Raw genomic sequence first — 20,650 nt, 5'->3', positions numbered from 1 at the left:
CAAGAACAATCTCACCACCATAAGAAGTCATGGATAAGAGCTTGAAGGTAGGAGAAGATGAGTGGAGGGAGAGTGAGAGAAGGGACACAAAATTTATGCCTCAAATGAGGTTTGAACTTTGAAGTGTAATTTCTCAAATGATCAAAGTTGAAAAATTGCACACACAAGGCCTCTATTTATAGCCTAAGTGTCACACAAAATTGGAGAGAAATTTGAATTTCTATTCAAATTTCAGTTGAATTTGAATTTGAATTTGTGGAGCCAAATTTGGAGCCAAAATTTCACTAATTATGATTAGTGAATTTCAGCTATGGTTCAGCCCACTAATCCAAGATCAAGTCCAAGATTTTCCACTAAGTGTGCTTAGGAGTCATGAGGCATGTAAAGCATGAAGGACATGCACAGAGTGTGACTATATGTGGCAATGGAGTGTGGCAAGCAAATGCTCACCTTCCCCTTTGGATGGTCTGAAATTGAATTGGATTGAGCTTTTCCCAATTCAATTAAATTTCTCTCCCAACACACACATCAAATAGTGCACTTAATGCATGTTAAATTACAAAACTATCCCTAATACAAAAACTAGTCTAGGTGACCTGAAATGCAAGAGCTGAAAAATCCTACATTACTAGGGTACCTTTCCTACAGTATGGAGCCCTAAATACAAGGCCCAAAAATAATGAAACCCTAATCTATTATGTACAAAGATAAGTGTGCTCATACTTACCCTATGGGCCCAAAATCTACCCTAAGTCTCATGAGAACCCTAGGACCTTCTCTACATCTCTAGCCCAGTCTTCTTGGAGTCTCCTAGCCATGACCCTGTTGATGGGTCCCCTCCTTGGGAGGATTGCATCACAGTGTCATGTAACTTATAAGAAAATCATACAAAATTTTACTCCTATGCAAGAAACCACAAGAAACTTAAAAAAATCCTTACATTTATATTTTTATTATAACTTAATTATTATTCCAATAAAATAATTAATTCATTGTTTAGCTTTTATGTATACAAATAATAAATATAAATAATTGAGGAAATTATTAAGAGTAAATTATACTCGCACCCCCTATGTTTTTCTCAAATTGCACCCGATATCCCTCCCTTTTCTATATTAATTTTATCCCCTTCTGTTAACGTCGTTAACTAACATCAATTGAAGTATGTGAGCAGAAAAAAATTGTCCAAACATCTTTGTTAAATACTCAATAACAAATTAACAATTGGCCCTGTGAATGGACCTTTCTTAAGGCAATAACATTTTTCCTTTAATATTTGACTCTTACTTCATTGTTACTAGTACTTGAAGAAGATGCGGCTTTTGATTGAGACATTATATCAAACGCCTGGTCGTCATAAATAAATATTTCAAAGAAAGGAGTTAAAAACACAAATGCAGGAGCAAAAGACTAAAATTTGAAGCAAAGGACCATATTCAATCAATAGACATTATTGGGAACACGTCTAACAAAAACGCAACAATCAAACGACCCAACACGCACAAAAAAAATTGAACTATAAAGAAGGAAGGGTGTTAAGACATGCATACTAGCAAGGTGGGTTTACGTCCAACAAAAAGTTGGGTTCACGTCCGATTAGAGAAAAAAGAAAAAGAAGAAAGAGTGTTAAAATATTTTCATGTTAAAAATGGTAACATATTTTTTATGGAGTTAAAAGGAAGAAGATGAAGGTATTTTAGACATAAATTTTCATTAAAAGTCATGTGACCAACATTTGCCTACTTTTTGTTGAATTATTAAACGGTGTTTAGGAGGGAGGGGGTCTGAGTGTAAATTGAGCTAAACAAATAAGGAGTTTTTCGTAGGATGCAAAAAAAGACGGGTGTCGGGTATAATTTGAAAGAAACACAGGGGTGCGGGTGTAATTTACTTAATTATTAAATATCAATTAAAAATAATAAAAATTACATAACATTGAAAGGAAATGTGTAACAATAAAAAATACATTTTTATATAATAATAGATAATTAAACACGATGACATTGAAATGAAAAACATAAAGATGAAAAATAAAAAATATTGCAAAATTAATTAGTTATTTTCATTTCCGAAACATTCCCAAATATGTTCGACTAAATCTGCTTGAAGTTGGCGATGTTTTTGTTTGTCATGAACCTCTACTCTTCTTTGGAGTTGATCTGATACTAGGGTGAACACCTAAAGATACTTCGAATGTTGACGTGTTATTACCTATACTATCATAATCAATATTATTTTGATATGTGTCACATTCATGCTCAACAATCATGTTATGCAATATGATGCATGCATAGATGATATTCTTTGTTTTACTAGTATCCCAAAAATGTGTCGGATCATATATAATAACAAATCGAGATTGGAGCACTCTGAACACCCGTTCTACATCCTTTCTTGCCAATTCTTGTCGTTGAGCAAATAATTTTCGTTTTTCTCCTTGTGGCATTGAGATGGTCTTCACAAATGTAGCAAAGTTTGGATAAATGTCATCCACTAAATAGTATCCTATATTATTTTGGGTTCTATTCATTGCGAGCACACGTCCTAACAAAACTTCATCAAACATGTTAGATCCATTTAATATAGTAATGTCATTATTTGAACTCTTGGTGCCAAAAAATGCATGTCAAATCCACAAGTCTTGTGATGCAACGACTTCAAGAATGATTGTTGGGTTGCGATGATCACCTACACAAAATTGATCTTTCCATGCAACTAGACAATTTTTCCACTCCCAGCATACAATCAATGGAACCTAACATACCTAAAAATCCGTGTATCGCTCCCATTTGTAATAGTTGTTCGGTGTCTTCATTATTTGGTCTCCTCAAGTACTCATTCCCAAATATGGCGCAAATGCCTAATACAAATCACTTTAAGCATTCCACTGCATTTGTTTCACCAATTCGAACATATTCATCCACATTATCAGCATGTGAGCCATAAGCCAATATACGAAGAGCAGTTGTGCACTTGTGCAATAGAGATAGACCTTTTCGATGCAGTGCATCGACCCTCATTTAAAAGTACTCATCATGATTGTTAAGTGCATCTACAATTCGAAGAAACACATGCCTTCGCATACGAAACCTTCTTCAGAACTAAATATCTATGTACACAGGATTTGCTGAGAAATAGTCATTAAACAATCGATCATGACCTTCTTCACAATTTCGATGTACCACTCTTTTTCTTTGTCAATGCCTAGTGGTGTTGCCATGTAATTGTTGTTACCTCTCAAGTATCAACCTAATGATTTCTTCAGTGTTGCCTTCCAATTCCTCATCTATCATTTGATCCAAAACCTCATCTAAATCGATGTTGGGATCCATTATATGGTAACTGAAGTGTTTGAAATAAGAGAGAAATATTGTGTATTTTGTATGAGAAGATGTGAGAATGATGAAACATTGGACATTTATATAGCTTCATTCATAATAGGTAGTTTGATAACGGCTAGTTTTCCAATGGCTAGTTTTGCAATAGCTAGTTTTACAACATAAAATTTTGAATTTAACACACAACAATGACCTACACGGATAAAATTAAATTTAAAACACAACATTAGCATAACATTCATACATAAGAACTAAACATTTAACATCCTAGTTTTTTCCTAATATGGTCACAATACTTTTCGTGGTCTTGGTGTTGTTGTTCGGACATGTTGGATGTATCCTTCATGAGGATTTCATACTCTATATGTCATTCATGTTCTTGCATACACCTTCCCTGTGTCTCCTTTAACTGAATAAGTTTTGATGTGTTCACATTTTTGTCCTTCATTACATTTTCTATGCCAGATAAATCGACAGTGTTAGAAGTTTCTTTTCCTTTGCTCTTCCTTTTTGTTACTTTTTATCATATTCTTCAACTTCAATGGGTGTCTCTAAGTTAAAAAAATGACGAGTAATTTCAACTAGCAGAAACTTTTGTTCTTTTTTAACACTTTCACATAAATTTTGCGTCGAATTTTGGTTGATCTTTCAGCAACGACCAAGCATGCTCAACCTCAAATTTTTTACATGTATCCTGTGAGTAAATCATATGAGCTTCAACCAAAACATCTTTCTTTGAACTTCCACTTCTCCTATGTTTATCTACTTGTTTATAGCACCCGTTAAACTTTTGAATTGGAGGGTGGATCTTGTTCCACGGAGATTTCAATTGAATCCAACTTTTTTCACAAAATTGCTTGCTTTGACGCACATCATCATTATTCTACACATTTTTTATCCTTGCCCAATATTTTTTATCCTACGAATTCTACTCATGCTCTCTCCATTGTTGTAAAAAACCATAAGTCATTGAATCTCGAACTCTTGTTTTCCATCAATTATTCCATCTCTTCTAAGTATAGTTGTTAACAAATTACATTGCAATTAACTCCAAGTAGGAAAACGCACGAAAGGACAAATGAATCAAAACTTGATCCTTCGATTTGGTCTTCAATTTATTATTTGCCAAAGACAACAATTTGTACCCAAGAGATTAATTTGGTCCTATCTAATGGTATTATGAGTGAATAAACATCGTTGTTCTGACATAGAGTTCGATGAGGTTAAGGAGAGAAGCGGGAATGTCAAGGACATGGACAAAGAAGGTGTTGTTCTCTAACATTAGCATGAGAGGATGGGTTAATTTCACGAGTTGGGTGAGGATTGGGCCGCAAATGTCGTCAGAGATGACAAGGTGGAGGTGGGATATCTTTGGCAGAATCTCACCGAATAAGTCGTTGAGTGAGAAGTAGAAGAGTTCTTAGCTTGTGCAATTTTAGAAAGGTGAAGTCGTGTCATTTAAGCGATTTTCATGGGATGATATGAAACAAGTCTTTTGGGTTGTGCCTCACTATCTCTAATTGTGCGTTGTTGAATGGAAAGAAGGGTAAGTTTGGAAATGGAAAAAAAATCAAAAGCTTTTGAGTGACTTAACAAGTGTTAACTTTGAGTGGTTCGGCCACTCTTTCGGCTGGATATTTTCGGAGGGATTAGCATTTCTAGGGTGTAATAGACTGTTTTTTTTCTTCAGGCCAGTAAACTTGCTTTAAGATTTATTTTCACGGACGACTTAAAACATGATTCACAAGATGTTATACATGCTTAAACTTAGTAGACAAAATGCCCGCAATTACTCCTTCAAGAAGAAAAAACATTCACATTGATAGATCTGTTGAATGCACGTATGAAGTTTAACTAATTTAATCAAGGACTGCATAGCAATGTGATAAAGGGTAAGGATGTTCAAAGAATAATGGTTCCACCAACACCAATATACAGAATCATTTATTTTGAAAAACAATCAAAACACATTGAATGCATCTATACTGTATGGAGAAATGCTGATAAAAAAATACTGTATGGAAAAATTTCCGCTGAACTGAACTTTTTTTTTCCCAACCCATTGGGTTCTGAACTCCGAAAGCACATTTGCCTTACTGTAGCTCCCCAACTGGTGCCTCATTGAGCCACAGGAAATGAATGAAGTCGTATAATTTTGCACTAACACTAACCTGCTCATAATTAAAAAATATCAAAATCATTCAAGACGAAAACAATAGAGTAGTTTAGAGAGAGGTTTAACTGTGACCTTATATGGAGTTGGGTTAAGTCTCCTCATGTGGTCAGGTCGCATTTGCTCAAGTTGATTGATGCATCGCTCTCTAATATCTCTTAGAGCTGGTAAAGTATCTTTCTTAATATCTTCAGAAAAGAATAAGCAGGTTATTACTTAGAAAAACTAAACTGACAGTCATGAGCTGCATGCAGTGAATATATGAATTGCAGATAAATGCTGGTAAGCGACTTTCTATATTCCTGAGTGCAACCTAGTTTCCAGATGACACGATCATTTCATGCAGGAACTTAAAATAATACATTTTGCAGCCATAGCATTAACAGATGAGACAATAAATTCCTTTTCTTAGTTTAAAGGGGTAGTAAGGGTTAGTGTGGCAGGTTCAAAAGCTACAACCAAATTATACAGTTGGTTGATAATGGACTATAAAAAAATAAGTTGGTTAATAATGAATCATGGGATTGTACTTATAAAAACGATGTAGCAGTTTCCTCTCCCCTAGGCAAACAAACTTAGGTTTTTAATGATATCAATAAGCTACTAGTGATCTCCATGATTGTTGATAGTTAGTTCTCACCTGTACTCCCAGACCAGTAACACCTCAGAAGCTCCTCAACACGCTGTGGCACCACATATGCTCTCTTGGATTCTTGGAAGGGATGACGGCACAGGATTCTTTCTCCCACCTACAAAAATAATGATAAAAGAATTTTTTATGCCTTCATTTGTATACTACACAGAAGCAACTTGCTTGGAGGCAAGACAGACAAGCCAAGATGCTGGAAACTTGACAAAGTAAGAGCAATGAGAGAATGGTGCAAGGCTGTGTCCCTTATTTGGATTTATTTTAAAATGGGATAAAGAATAGCAATTGAATATGGCCAAATTTTTCAGAACAGCAATATTGGGGGTTCTATCAATAGTTGCATCTACATTACTCAGTGCACATATCAAGCTCACCCTCGAGGGAAACCCCGGTTTAAGGCACTTCATCAGGGTGCCTGAGAATAATTACTACAATGCTTAGTTAAATACTAAATCAATTACATGCTTAAACCAAAGCATGAGAGTCTTTACTGACTTAATAGTTAATACTACTCCAAGGAGACCATCCTAAAAAAGAAATTTGATTGGCCAGAATCCCCAACTTGGGATGCTGGTGAAAACATACATAATAGCACTTACTGACATCCTCAACCCCGACTGGGGCAGCAGTGCATAACATTGAAAAAAAAAATATATATATATATATATATATATAGTGTCAGACAAACTAAGTCAAAATAATACCTTTGGAGAGGGCTCATTTTCTCCAGTCATTATGTCCACCAGGGGATAACCTTCTTTCCCATACAATCTATAGCAGCACTTTTTACATGGAATAGAGACCTAAATATAGATAAAGAAAGAGAAAATAATAAAAAATAATCAAATTACAAATCAGATGATTACATTATCCTGTGAAGTTTTGAATGTTCAAACCTTTGATACATCTTCAGAAAGTTTGATACGAGGCTGATTATTTATTTCAACCAGCTTGAAGACAACACCTAAAGCAGCTTGAGCATAACATGTAACTAGATATGTACCAATTCCAAAGGCATCAACCTCATGTCCCTGTAGAGAAAATGCAATAAATAAAAAAGAATGGCAAAAAACTACACATCCTTGTATAAATTTTACCCTTATGTCAAGATCAACATAAATAAAGCTGTGGAGTTTTCATTTAAACCCCAACACACACCCTGAAATACACACAAAATAAATCTACAATTTTTGTGGAAGGGGTTCCAACATGATGTAAATATGTTCTATGACAATGAGAACAAAACAACAACAACAACAACAACAACGCCTTATCCCACTAGGTGGGGTCGGCTACATGGATCAACTTCCGCCATAATGTTCTATCAAGTACCATACTTCTATCCAAACCATTAATTTCGAGATCCTTTTTTATAACCTCTCTTATAGTCTTTTTGGGTCTTCCTCTGCCTCGAATTGTTTGTCTTCTCTCCATCTGGTCTACTCTCCTCACTACAGAGTCTACCGGTCTTCTCTCTACATGCCCAAACCACCTAAGTCTATTTTCCACCATCTTCTCTACAATAGGCGCTACTCCAACCCTCTCTCTAATAGCTTCGTTTCTAATTTTATCCTGTCGAGTCTTATCACACATCCACCGCAACATCCTCATCTCCGCTACACCTACTTTATTCTCATGTTGGCTCTTGACCGCCCAACATTCTGTTCCGTACAAAATCGCCGGTCTTACCGCAGTCCGATAAAACTTTCCCTTTAGCTTGATTGGTACCTTTGCATCACATAACACCCCCGATGCTTTTCTCCATTTCATCCATCCTGCTTGAATGCGATGATTCACATCCCCTTCAATTACCAATTTCTATTCAGATCCCCTTGGAAAACTATTATGGACTTTTGAAAGCTCCATGCTGATTACACTCCTTCCAAAGACTGGCTTGGTAGCCAAAGTACCAGGAGGCAGACGAGATAATTTACAGTGTTCCTACTACACTCTGCCAGTAGCCAAATCATACCTTGGAGCTAGGCCTCATACACCTCAGCTTCCTCCTCCTTAATTTAAATTCCTTTTTAATTCTTTATAAAACTTTAATTATAAATCCTCAATCTCAGTGATGGCTACCCCTTCAATAAACAACTGCAAGGCCCTATGGTTAAATAACCTTGGGTTGTTTAAATTAACCTGAGTTTATAGATCTTTTAGTAATATAAAATATTTTTGGAAATTAAGATTGTGACTTCAGCCGGTAAAATTATGTTGTTATTTCTTTTTACAGCACCAAAATAAACTAAACAATTAATGTTATCCCAATCATGGTAGGAAACCATGTTACATGTATATGGAAAATTACAAACCGACAAACCAGAATTAATATGATGTACATGTATCCCACAAAACTGCTATTTTGAAGGCAATGCATAACAAAAATACGACAGATTTCAGGGGTATGCATATCAGTGAACTAACGCAAGCATGTTGTTAGTTTCGTATTCCTGACATTTTTAATAATTACTAAATTACATAACTAAACTATCCACTTTTCTAACAATTACATTTTGTTATAATTATAGAACAGGAAATATTACAATAACTATCCAACCATTTTAGGATCCGAATTTTATATAGGAGATATTTTTAAACACCAAAACTGCAATCCTTTAGCATAAGCAAATGAATGTGTAAGAAATTAACAACTAAAATTTGTATAAAGTATAAACCAGCAAATCATGTACAATAATTTCTATAAAAGAATTTTTATGCGATACAGAAATTAAACAATGTGTGCACACACCTATGCAAACAGCAAACAGGCACTGGTCAATTTCTATAAGAGATAACATGTTCCAGTTTGCACTTAGTAATTACCTGTTTGTTTAAAGCATCTAATGTTTCCTCATTAAGATCATTACTAGCAGTGATTTGCAACTTCCCAAATCCAGGCACTCCAAATTCATTCTCAATAGAGTAAAAGAACTTCCTGACCTCACAAGACAAGTATGCAAGGTCACCAGAGTCCAATCTAATGCCAACTGCTTTGTATCTGCACAGGACATCATGAAGCTCAGCAATGAATGAAATTCAGTGATTCTTTGACAATGATAGTGTTGTTTTTAAGGGGATGAGCAGGGTACTGGGAGACTAGTTCAAGCAAAAAGTAATATTTTATTAGTCATACCACATAATGCAAGTAAGAAGAGATACTACAGTAAATTAACAACAGGCTGATGCAAAATTGAAAATAGCATTATTATAGTACAAATATAATCTAACATTATTCTCCAAAAAGAAAGAAAAGAATTCACCAAAAGAAAATTGCAATGTATAAAGGCTTCTCAACAAACAAGATATTTGCAACAACATAATGCAGACTGTATAAAAGAAAACTAAGGAACTGCAAAAAACAGCATTTTAGCTAATAATTGAGGAAGCACTACACAGAAGCATTGAATAACATTTTCAGGAAAGTTTGCAGTAATCCTAAAAAAAAAATCCAACTAAGTAACCAACTGCACTGCGAGTTCATATACAACATCCAGTACATCCTAATCAACATCATTATGGAGATTGCCATTACATCCATACTACTAGACACTGGTAGTTACTATAGCTATTAATTCCTCTAAGAAAATCTATGCAGATACCACCACAAAATATCATTTTTCATTCATTTGAAAAAACAAATTGTATCCCGACCAACTAAAAAACAACTGGGAACATTAACCACAAAAAGTTTCATACTAGTGTAAAACTTATAATCAAGTGATAATAATAACATGAAATACTTCCTGACATACCCTAAATCACTGAGAGCTAATGCAACTGCACAGAAATTAGGGATTCCACTTCTCATAACCTGTCAACATAAGCAAATGTAATCAACAGAAGAAATAGCCGAACAAAAGTAAAAAATACTGAATGAACCCATAGTAAAGCAAATTCAGCACTAGACAGAATGACATTTGCCAGATGACATAATAACTGGATCTAACAGTTCGCTCAATTGCAAAATTTAGCATACTTTCAATGTTAGCATATACAATAGAATGATTGGCAAGCGGAAGTTGGAGGGCAATGAGTGTCGCAATATTCAACAGTAAAATAGGTATCACATCATGTATAGACCTTAAGGTATGATTTATCACACAAATCACCAAGTTTCAGTATCCCGGACTCTGTTGTACAAGGAGATGATTCATGTACAAGGAGATGATTCATGTATGTGGTTTGTGTTTTATGCATCTCCATCTTTTAATAATTTGCAACTTAATGCTATGCAGATCCTTAGATCAAGGCCAAATGGGGGAGGGGGGGGTACCTCCCAATACCTAGACACAGATTTATAAGCACACAATGGTTCACTCATCTTCCCAGTTATGTAAATACCCTATCATTTATGTCTTAAAGTCAAATTGTTAAAAGATTGCACAAGAATTGATTCTCATTATTTTTAGTTTTTAACATCTTCCATTTATATTGTTAATCTTAGCATTTTCATCAAGAAACCCAAACTAGTTCACAAGACATAGACATAAACGAGGGATAAGCAAGATTTACTTTACCTACAATCAGTGGACATTTCTGGTTAAAATGATGCCAAGACCATAAATGATGGCTGTTTAAGAAATACAAAGTATACTTACATCATATGTATCTACGAGGGCAAGAAAACCATCAGGAAATGCCAAAGCATATGATGTGAATGCAGCCAACTCACTTTGATTGGTCTCACCAAAAACACCATTTGATAACTGCAGAAAGGAAACACATAGTATATTCACTGGCAAATCCATCTTTGATTTTGTAAGAGTGAAAAAGATAAACATACAACAGAATCATACTTATCATTAATAGCATTGGCATGAAATATTTATTCAATTTTGATTTTTCCAGAAAGTGAGGAAAAGATTAGACCACATGAAATAATCATGATCTAAAATACCTTTGTCCTTTACCATATTAGCATTTAAGCAAAAGCACAGGTATTTTTTTTATTGAAAATCTCAAACAGTTACTATTCTATTACTATGTCCTTTTAACCTGTCAGAGCATTGCATAACAAAAAAAAAATTGTTTGCTTGGTGTCCAAGTTCTTGGTTGACCCACACCAAATGTGCTGTATGTGACCAAACACCTATGTAGACGACAGAATCAACCTTGAAAGCAAAAATATTTAGCAGAAAAAATTTGCAGATAAAAATATAAAAGCTGATTATCCTTGTCTTTGATTCTGTCTTTCTATTCTAAATAGATTGCCATGCATTCATGCAACCTTCTGGAGTTTCCTTCTACAGAAATGCTAGCAACACACTCTGTAGACACACTCTTTTGAATGCACTGTCTAATATTAGCTAAAATTTTTTGGAAATCATAAATCTTACAGGGTCCCACTTCTCATTTAATGATTCTCTCTTAATTTTGTAGTTTTCAATGAATTTCAACCAATAACAAAGTGAGTGTGAGAAAGAATGTGTCACTAGCAATCCTCTTTCTTCTATATTTCCTTTCACTCTAGTGTAAGCCTTCTTTATTTGAGAAGCACAAACCAAGGCTTCCAGCTTTCATGACATTGAAATGCAAATGACTAGTTACACTTATTAGTGATTCGCTAGAACATCACTCGTGTATGTGCCAGTACTCATGAGCTTCAAATTTTTGTGTGCTAGAAACATCAAGGTTTGCATTAAAGACCCAGGCATAAACATTTAATATGTGGAGCTTTACTACATTGAGATTCAGCTTTCAATATATCCATTTCAGTCTCAGGAATTACCTAAGTAGAAAAAACTACTTTAGGGTCTTCACAGAGAAGGAAGAAAAAATCTTTCAAAAGGGTTATTGCATAAGGATGAAGTGTTATCTAAACCACCAAGTTCTCCCACAGACACAAACACAGCAAAAAACAGAAACAGGAGGTAGTTAAGAACCACAGCAGAAAAACAACATTAAGGATGTAAATGTTTGTATTCTGGCACCTGAATTTTGTTCAACCATGTTTGAACGAGACTGACAAAATCATCACACGTACTTGAACCATCTTTTCTGTTAAGTGACCTGTCTGTAATCTCATCAAGGCTCTGCACAAAAAAGTAAGCAAAGGAAATATAACAGATAGTGCCTCATTTGCTTCAAGCCATATAAATTGCAATAACACAAACAGCAGAAATCACATAAAGGCAGCTAGAATTTACAAGCCAGCTTTTGGACTGAAGCTCCATTTTATAAAAAAGTGGATCTAGAAATCACCGCGGTTCAGGAAACAATGTCTCTATTTACAGGGGAAAGGCTGTGTACAACTACACTCCCTAGACCCCAACCCCACCCCTAGGTGGGGAGTCTTGTGCAATGGACCACTGCTTTTAGGGGACCTACCATAGTGTTTCATAGTTTCTTTTCGTCAAAGGCAAACACTCAAATGGGGTCGGACTACATATTATTTTGAAAAATTAATAGGATAAATTTCATCTAATCCCTCGGAATTCTACAGTTGCAACTGTCACACTCCATCTTGAATCCTTATGAGGTTCATAAATGTATGAACGAACTACACTGATTTTAATTTTATGACTTAACTGTATTTCCACTGAATTTCACAGCAGTCCCTTGAATTCTTCCAGGACAAATTTCCAACTATGCTTGTCAAAAACAGCGACTACAAACAATCAAATACAATTTTGTGCCTTTAGACATGTTGAAAGGATAGATTAAACAGAAACTCTGTCCTTTCAACTATATAGGGAAGCTGTATTATAATTTACAAATGACAACTTATTGCAAATCCTTTACATAAACCAAATATGCAACAAATTTCAGTAAATTGGTTACGCACCATGTATGAACTAACAAAGGCATGGGAATGAGTACCACGAAGGGGTATCCCGAATAACTTTCCTGCTGCAACATTGCTGTTGGCACACATGAAAAAGGCAAATTATGAAACAGCCAAGTTACACAAAAGCAAAGGTCAGAAGCAACAAATTCACAAAACCAAAAAAAAAAAAAAAGCCAAGGAATGAGTACAAGGGAGCTTGTGTAGGCCATCTATTAGTAGTATGGTCATCTGCATCTAGTTTACTTTTAAATTTAATTTAATACTTCAATATAACAAATTAGCAAGTGCAATTGCAACGACAAAAATTCAGAAACAGCTGTGCAAATGACATTGAAAAGGAATAGCAAACTATGGGTTCTTTCCAAAACAAAAATTTATAAAACTTTATATACTTGCATCACCCATCTGTGTGGAGTCAAACTTAGAACAGTGATAATACCTTGTTGCATCAAATCCACCAATATAGCAGTACTTGGATGCTCCTACTCCACCATCAGGCCCCTACATAAAAATATGAATTTCTTTTAATGAATATCAAAGAAGGTCAGTTCTTCCAAAATTTACTAATCAAAATGTATTTTAAAAGACTTTGTAACCTGAGCCCTTCGTAATCCAAACTCAAGTAGAGTTTTGGATTTTCCAGCAACATTACGATGCCTTGCAGCATTAGTAGAAACTAAAGATGCATAATTAATTAGATTCACAAAAGGTGTTTCCAGCAATTGAACAACCTGAACAGTAAATATATGAAAGTCAATTTAATCTAAAAACTAGGTCATCTTTGAAAGATCAGTATTAAAAGAGCGTAGTTAATGGTGAGCAAGTACTCACAGCAACTGGGCCTTCAACTCTCATCAGGGGAACCTTGGGAAAAACAACTGTTCCCTCAGGAATAGCATACACCTCAACATCAGAGCAGTCGAGTCCTCTTAGGTAGTCAAGGAATCCATCCTAGATTTAATTGATTATTATTAAGTCAGAATATTTTGCAGTGAAAGTCTAAATATAAATGTCAGCAGCATTAAATTTTTCACAGAATCACAGCATACCCAATATCACCAGCCATATTTATTTCAGGTTTTGATTTGATCCAATTCTGTTTTTAAAAAGAAACCCATAACAACATTGTAAAAGGAAGACAAGTTCCCCTTTGACAATAAGCTTCAACTCTTTATTATTTACATTTCCTAGTTATTTTCAACGTCATCTAGTTGAAAGTGTTGATACAGTTGACATTAATGATAAAAAATTCCCACTTCCTTTATACCGACATCATTTCCTTTTATTGAGAATAGTGTTACACCTAATATCATGATAGAGGGAAACTTCAAATCTTTGCATTTAAATCCGCAAACTCACCACCACCATAAAACAAAATGAGGAAGTTGTTGTAACAATATGATGGGTCTTAATGCACAAAAATAGTGATAAAATGGATACAACAGTGTAATATGAGTAATGAAACTGTAATGGTATTGCTGTGAGATCCACAATTACAGGAAGAAAAGAGCAGAAAAAAAGAAAAATAACAAACTGGTAATAGCAACCAATTCCCAAGCACGCAGTGCTCCCAAATCACCCAGAGGCGACCCCACCAAATCCTAACTGAATTCCTTCCTGATTATTCCCTTCCAGCAATAGCTATCTATAGCCACTCTCAAGCGTTCACAGCCACGTCATCATCTTTCATTCCTTTTGTCTTTTTCCTAGTATAAACTCTCCACACCCTTGGCCTAGGCCCCACTTCACTAATCACATTTCTATCAACTCCCACCTCCTTAGACAATGCCTTGTCCTCAAGGCAAAATTCTGGAAACTGGCAACACAAGACTTCATTATCCTCCCATGTCACATCCTCTAAAGCCTTATTTTTCCATTGTATCAAGGCCTGCTGAACCTCATTATCCCCTTGTATTATGACTCTTGAACCCAACACCTTGTCTGGGTACACATCAGTCTCCTCAGTCACTTCCAAATCTTTAGGTAACTCTCCCTGTACCTGATAGTTCCCAACAGCTCGCTTAAGTAATGACACATGAAAAACTAGATGAATTCTAGATGTTGATGGAAGTTTCAACCTGTAAGCTACTTCGCCCATCTTATCCGCCACCTGGAAAGGTCCATAGAATCTTGTAGCGAGTTTCTGATGAATTCTTTTAACCACTGATTGTTGTCTATGGGGTCTAAGTTTCAAAAAGACCCATTCTCCAACTTCAAAACACAAGTCCCTCCTCTTCTTGTTAGCATACCTTGTCATTTGTTCCTGAGCTTTGAGCAAGTGGAGTTTAAGTTGATTCAAAGCCTCATCTCTTTCACTCAACTCCAATGCCACAACAGCCACCTTAGTCTCATTAGACAAAAATCTTAACAATGCAGGAGGTTGCCTCCCATATACCACCTCGAACGGAGTCTTCCCAATAGACACATGAAAGGTAGTGTTTTACCAAAACTCAGCCCAAGGGACCCACAATGACCAAGTCTTTGGATGATCAGAAGCAAAGCACCGTAGATAACTTTCCAGACACCTGTTAACCACCTCCGTTTGACCATCTGTTTCCGGATGATATGCTGAACTCATTTTCAGCTTAGTACCCTGTAACTTGAACAGCTCCATCCAGAAATGACTCGCAAATAAAGGATCTCTATCACTGATTATAGAACTTAGAATTCCATGAAGTCTCACCACTTCTTTAACAAAGAGCTCAGCAATTGACTTAGCAGTATATGGATGTTTGAGTAAAACAAAATGACTATACTTAGATAGTCTATCCACAACCACTAACACAGCCGCAGAACCCTTAGACTTAGGCAACCCAGTGATAAAGTCTAAGGACAAGTCCTCCCACACACCATTAGGAATAGGTAGAGGCTGTAACAAACCACCAGGAGTAGTAGCACTATATTTTTGTCTCTAACAAACATCACAAGATCTAACATAATCCCTTACACTCCTCTACATCCCCACCCAATATAAGGAATCTACCAGTCTTCGGTATGTTCTCAGAAAACCTGAGTGCCCTCCAGCAGGAGTACTATGAAATTCTTCCAATAGTCAAGGAATAGAGGGTGATTCGGGGGAAATCACCAGCCTGCCATGATAAAGTAAAACTCCATGTTTCACCTGAAACCCAGGTCTAACATCAGGAGACTCCTGCACTTCTTTCAGTAACTTTTGAATGTACGGGTCATTAGTTATTTCATCCAAAAGTTTCTGTCTATCAGCCCACAAGGGAAAAGAAATAATAGAATTCATTTCTACCTCACCATGACATCTGGACAGAGCATCAACAGCTCTATTCTCTAAGCCAAGCTTGTACTTAACTTCAAATTGATAGCCTAGCAGTTTGGCCAACCAACACTGCTGATCTGGAGATGAAACTCTCTGTTGTAAAAAATGCTTCAAGCATTTATGATCTGTGTGCACAATAAATTCTCTGCCCAATAAATAATGTCTCCAGTGCTGAATACAAAGCACAAGGGCCATCAATTCCTTCTCATAGACAGATTTTGCCAGATTCCCATCAGATAAAGCTTTACTGAAGAAAGCAATAGGTCGTCTCTGCTGCATTAGAACAGCACCTATACCTCTACCAGCCGCATCACACTTAACTTCAAAAGGTAAATCAAAATTTGGAAGAATTAGCACAGGGGGAGAAGTCATGATCCTCTTCATCTCCTCAAAGGCCATGACAGCTTCTATTCCCCAAGAAAAATTGTCTTTCTTAGTCAATTCGGTGAGAGATTTTGCTATTTTACCATAATCCTGGATAAACTTTCTATAATACCCTGTGAGACCCAAAAAACCACGTACCCCCTTCAAATTCTTTGGTGTGGGCCATGCAAGAATACACTTCACCTTTTCAAGGTCCACTGCCACACCTTCTCCAGAAATGATAAGGCCAAGATAATCAATTTGAGCACAACCAAACCTGCACTTTGCTTGATTTGCCACAAAACAATGCTCAACTAAAACAGACAAAATCATCCTCAAATGCATTTGGTGTTCCTCGATATCTCTACTGTAAATCAGAATATCATCAAAGAATACAAACTTTCTCAAATAAGGCCGAAAAATGTCATTCATGGTGGCTTGGAAGGTAGCTGGGGCATTCATTAGTCCAAAAGGCATTACTAAATATTCATAGTGGCCGTTATGTGTTCTAAACGCCGTTTTAGGGATGTCATCCTCATGCACTCTAATTTGATGATATCCAGATTTTAGATCAATTTTAGAGAACATAGTAGCTCCATATAATTCATCTAACAACTCATCAACTATAGGGATTGGGTATTTATCTGGTATTGTAGCTTTATTTAAGGCCCTGTAGTCTACACACATTCTCCAGCTCTTGTCTTTCTTCTTGACTAATAACACAGAACTTGAAAATGAACTCATACTTGGCCGAATGACTCCAACTTTCAACAGTTCTGACACTTGCTTTTCAATTTCTTCTTTTTGGTGATGAGGGTACCTGTAGGGTCTGACATTAATGGCACCATGATCAGGATAAAGCTTAATTCGATGCACTTGACTCCTCTCAGGAGGTAGCTGAATGTTGTTTCCAAACACTTCCTAGAATTCTTCTAGTATAGATTTTAAGCCTTTGGGAACCACTGACTTGGTTGCTTCCATTGACTGTAGATGAACCCACCACCAGCCCAGCTCAGTTCTGCTATGAGTATCCTTAAGATAGGAGTTCAAATAACATTGTCTGACCACATTTGAAACAAAGACCCTTCGCTCTCCTCTCTTCGAATTCATCATTGTGGATACTTCGTATTCCCTTCCACCTCTCCGTCGTGCCGAAACGCAGACCCCCATCATTTTTGCGAGCTGAGGAAACCAAAGACGAAGTTGAATTTGTGATGGATCCACTCGAACCCGTTTTCTGACTCGGGTTTGACCCACCCGACTGAAACGAACGAGTTGCATCCCTAGGTTGAGACCCCCCTTTCCTCATTAATAACCCGGCCCAATCCTTCTGGCCCACACGCTCGTACCCCCCTTTTTTCACCTCACGACGCTCACCATCGTCATCTTCCTCCTTCAATTCCTCTTCAACATCTTTCGCAATTCTCATCATCTCCATCCTATTTTGAGGATTCAGAGTACGCACCCTCCTTCGAATTTGAGGTTTCAATCCACTCATAAAATATCCCAGGTATTGTTCTTCAGGAAGCCTTCCAACTTGTGATGACAACAGCTCAAAAGCTTCGACGAATTCCTCCACACTTCCTTTCTGCCTCAACGTCGAAAGTTCCTCGAACGGATTCTCCAGACGACGTCCTCCATAACGAGCAATTAACGCTCGCTTCAGCTTCTCCCATGACAACTCATCTTCAGTCTCCATCAACAGGTTGAACCAGTGAATAGTTGAACCTTCCATGCTCAGGCGAGCCAACTTCACACGCATATCATCTGATGTATTCTGAACATCGAAATAAATTTCGGCCCGTGTAATCCAAGCCACAGGATCATCACCATCAAACAAAGGCAACTTCACCTTCCTCCCGGCGAGGCGAGATTCACTCTGTGCAGAGTCACCAGCAGAGGCTTCCTCCTCTTGAGGCTCTGTTCTCTTTCTGATCTGTTTGCTTAATTCTGCGAGAATCAAGCTTTGTTGCTGCACTTGGAGAGCGAGCTCTTGCAGCGTTGTTGTCACATTCCCCATCTGTGTCTCCAAAGCGTCAACTCGATCACCCATCTTAGGCTTCCTTGACATCAACAATCTTCTTCATTGTGTGAGATTGATCCGGCAGGGTGGACCAATTGATGGGTCTTAATGCACAAAAATAGTGATAAAATGGATATAACAGTGTAATATGAGTAATGAAACTGCAATGGTATTGCTGTGAGATCCACAATTACAGGAAGAAAAGAGCAGAAAAAAAGAAAAATAACAAACTGGTAATAGCAACCAATTCCCAAGCACGCAATGCTCCCAAATCACCCAGAGGTGACCCCACCAAATCCTAACTGAATTCCTTCCTGATTATTCCCTTCCAGCAATAGCTATCTATAGCCACTCTCATGGGTTCACAGCCACGTCATCATCTTTCATTCCTTTTGTCTTTTTCCTAGTATAAACTCTCCACACCCTTGGCCTAGGCCCCACTTCACTAATCACATTTCTATCACAATAAAAGGGCATAAAAATTTAGTTTTACCTCACAAGAGGAAGATAAACATTGCCTAACAAAATCGATCTCCTCCTCAGTGAGCTTGAAATTAGCTATGAACCTTATGCACTCTTCCAAGCCAGCGAAGACAGTATATTCCCCACCAAACGGATTCTTCCGAAAATACAAATCGAACCTGAAAGCAAATACAATCCAATCTTCTCAAAAACACACATCAACATTCATTCAAACATTTAAACTGCAACCAAGTCTAACCGGTAATTAAAATATACATACATACATATATGTGCTTTTTTGCTGAATTGAGTGGTTTCACTGTCTTTGATTAGTGGTTTAATTCTATGGATGCACAGTGTTTTGTTTATATATATATATATAAACAAAACACTGTGCATCCATAGAATTAAACCACTAATCAAAGACAGTGAAACCACTCAATTCAGCAAAAAAGCACAAAACAGCAACTATTAGTTTCAGTTTCAGTGCACTGTGTCGGCACCCAAACAAAAACGCGAAATACACAAAAACAGTGAGAAGATTAAAACGAAAGCCAAAGAAAAGAACGAGGAATACTGACACAGCACGTTCTTGCTGCTTGCCAGCTTTCCAGTAAGCGTAAGCCATGGTGAATTGGTAGAGATCATTGAGCAGAGGCGTGACCATAGGGTTTGTGGGTCCATCTATTCCGCCATTGGAAGCCTTCTCGCTCGGTCCGTTCTCCTTCTTCTCCATTTTTATTAATTAGGGTTCGTTCACACACTTTTGCAGAGCGAGTGTTCGTTCCTTCTTCTTATTGAGTGATTTTGGTTTTTTTTTTTTTTGAGTTGAAGAAGGTTTCGAGCGCGCGCTGTGTTTATATAGTAGGTTCTGATGCAAGCGAGAGCGTCACACACAACAAGGGGACCTGCGCCGAAAAGAGAGAGAGACAGAGAGAGGTTGTTGTGGGAAATGGGAATTGGGATTTAGTATTTTCCTAGAAGAATACTCCTAAATCTAAGACCGTTTAAACTTTTTGAACTATGAACGAAAAAGATAAAATTGAATAAAACAAACAGAACCCCAGGTTGGTTGGTGTTTGTGGACTTTGTTTCTGGCGAAGGAGTGGGGGTGTCCTTTGCACTTGCAAAAGTTTAAAAACTTTACGTGTCTGTTAAATAGGCACCAAGATAGTATAGAACAAAGATAACAGGGTAAAATTGAGTTATAAAATAATTTTTTATGATATCCATCATTTAATGGATAATGTATAAATAAAAAAATAATATTAAATTCATTAAAATAACTGTTTTAATATTATTTTTTATTACATATTTTAATGTATCATAAATATTATGAAGAATATATTAAAACTGTTATAACCGTAATATTTATATATTAAATAATATCTATGATATATTAAAAGATAATATATTATTTTATTAGGCATATAGTTATTGTTAATTCAAAGCATGTTCTGAAATAAATAGAAAATATAGAAATTAGAATAAAAGAATCTAGTATATTTTTTTGAATACTTTGTACTTAAGATAAGAAGTTGTCCCATGATTTTCAAAATAATAAAA

The 20,650-nt window shown here is 36.4% G+C and overlaps 1 protein-coding gene across 1 annotated transcript; it reads right to left on the bottom strand.

The window, feature by feature from the left end:
* Window positions 1-5,127: 5,127 nt before the first annotated feature.
* LOC114393483 (nicotinate phosphoribosyltransferase 2-like) lies at window positions 5,128-20,213 on the bottom strand. Its single transcript, XM_028354838.1, has 15 exons — window positions 19,666-20,213; window positions 19,116-19,263; window positions 13,779-13,898; window positions 13,544-13,678; window positions 13,387-13,448; window positions 12,945-13,020; window positions 12,091-12,192; window positions 10,759-10,866; window positions 9,913-9,971; window positions 8,984-9,158; window positions 7,057-7,191; window positions 6,865-6,963; window positions 6,152-6,260; window positions 5,587-5,699; window positions 5,128-5,509 (listed from the first exon to the last, which is right to left on the bottom strand). The coding sequence occupies exons 1-15, from the start codon at window positions 19,818-19,820 to the stop codon at window positions 5,432-5,434; spliced, it is 1,674 nt and encodes a 557-aa protein (XP_028210639.1). The 5' UTR covers window positions 19,821-20,213; the 3' UTR covers window positions 5,128-5,431.
* Between the last annotated feature and the right edge of the window lie 437 nt (window positions 20,214-20,650).

The sequence above is a fragment of the Glycine soja genome, chromosome 17 (assembly GCF_004193775.1).
Source record: "Glycine soja cultivar W05 chromosome 17, ASM419377v2, whole genome shotgun sequence".
NCBI lineage: Eukaryota > Viridiplantae > Streptophyta > Magnoliopsida > Fabales > Fabaceae > Glycine > Glycine soja.
Note: the sequence above shows the minus strand (reverse complement) of the source record. Positions and strands in the feature narration are given on the sequence as shown.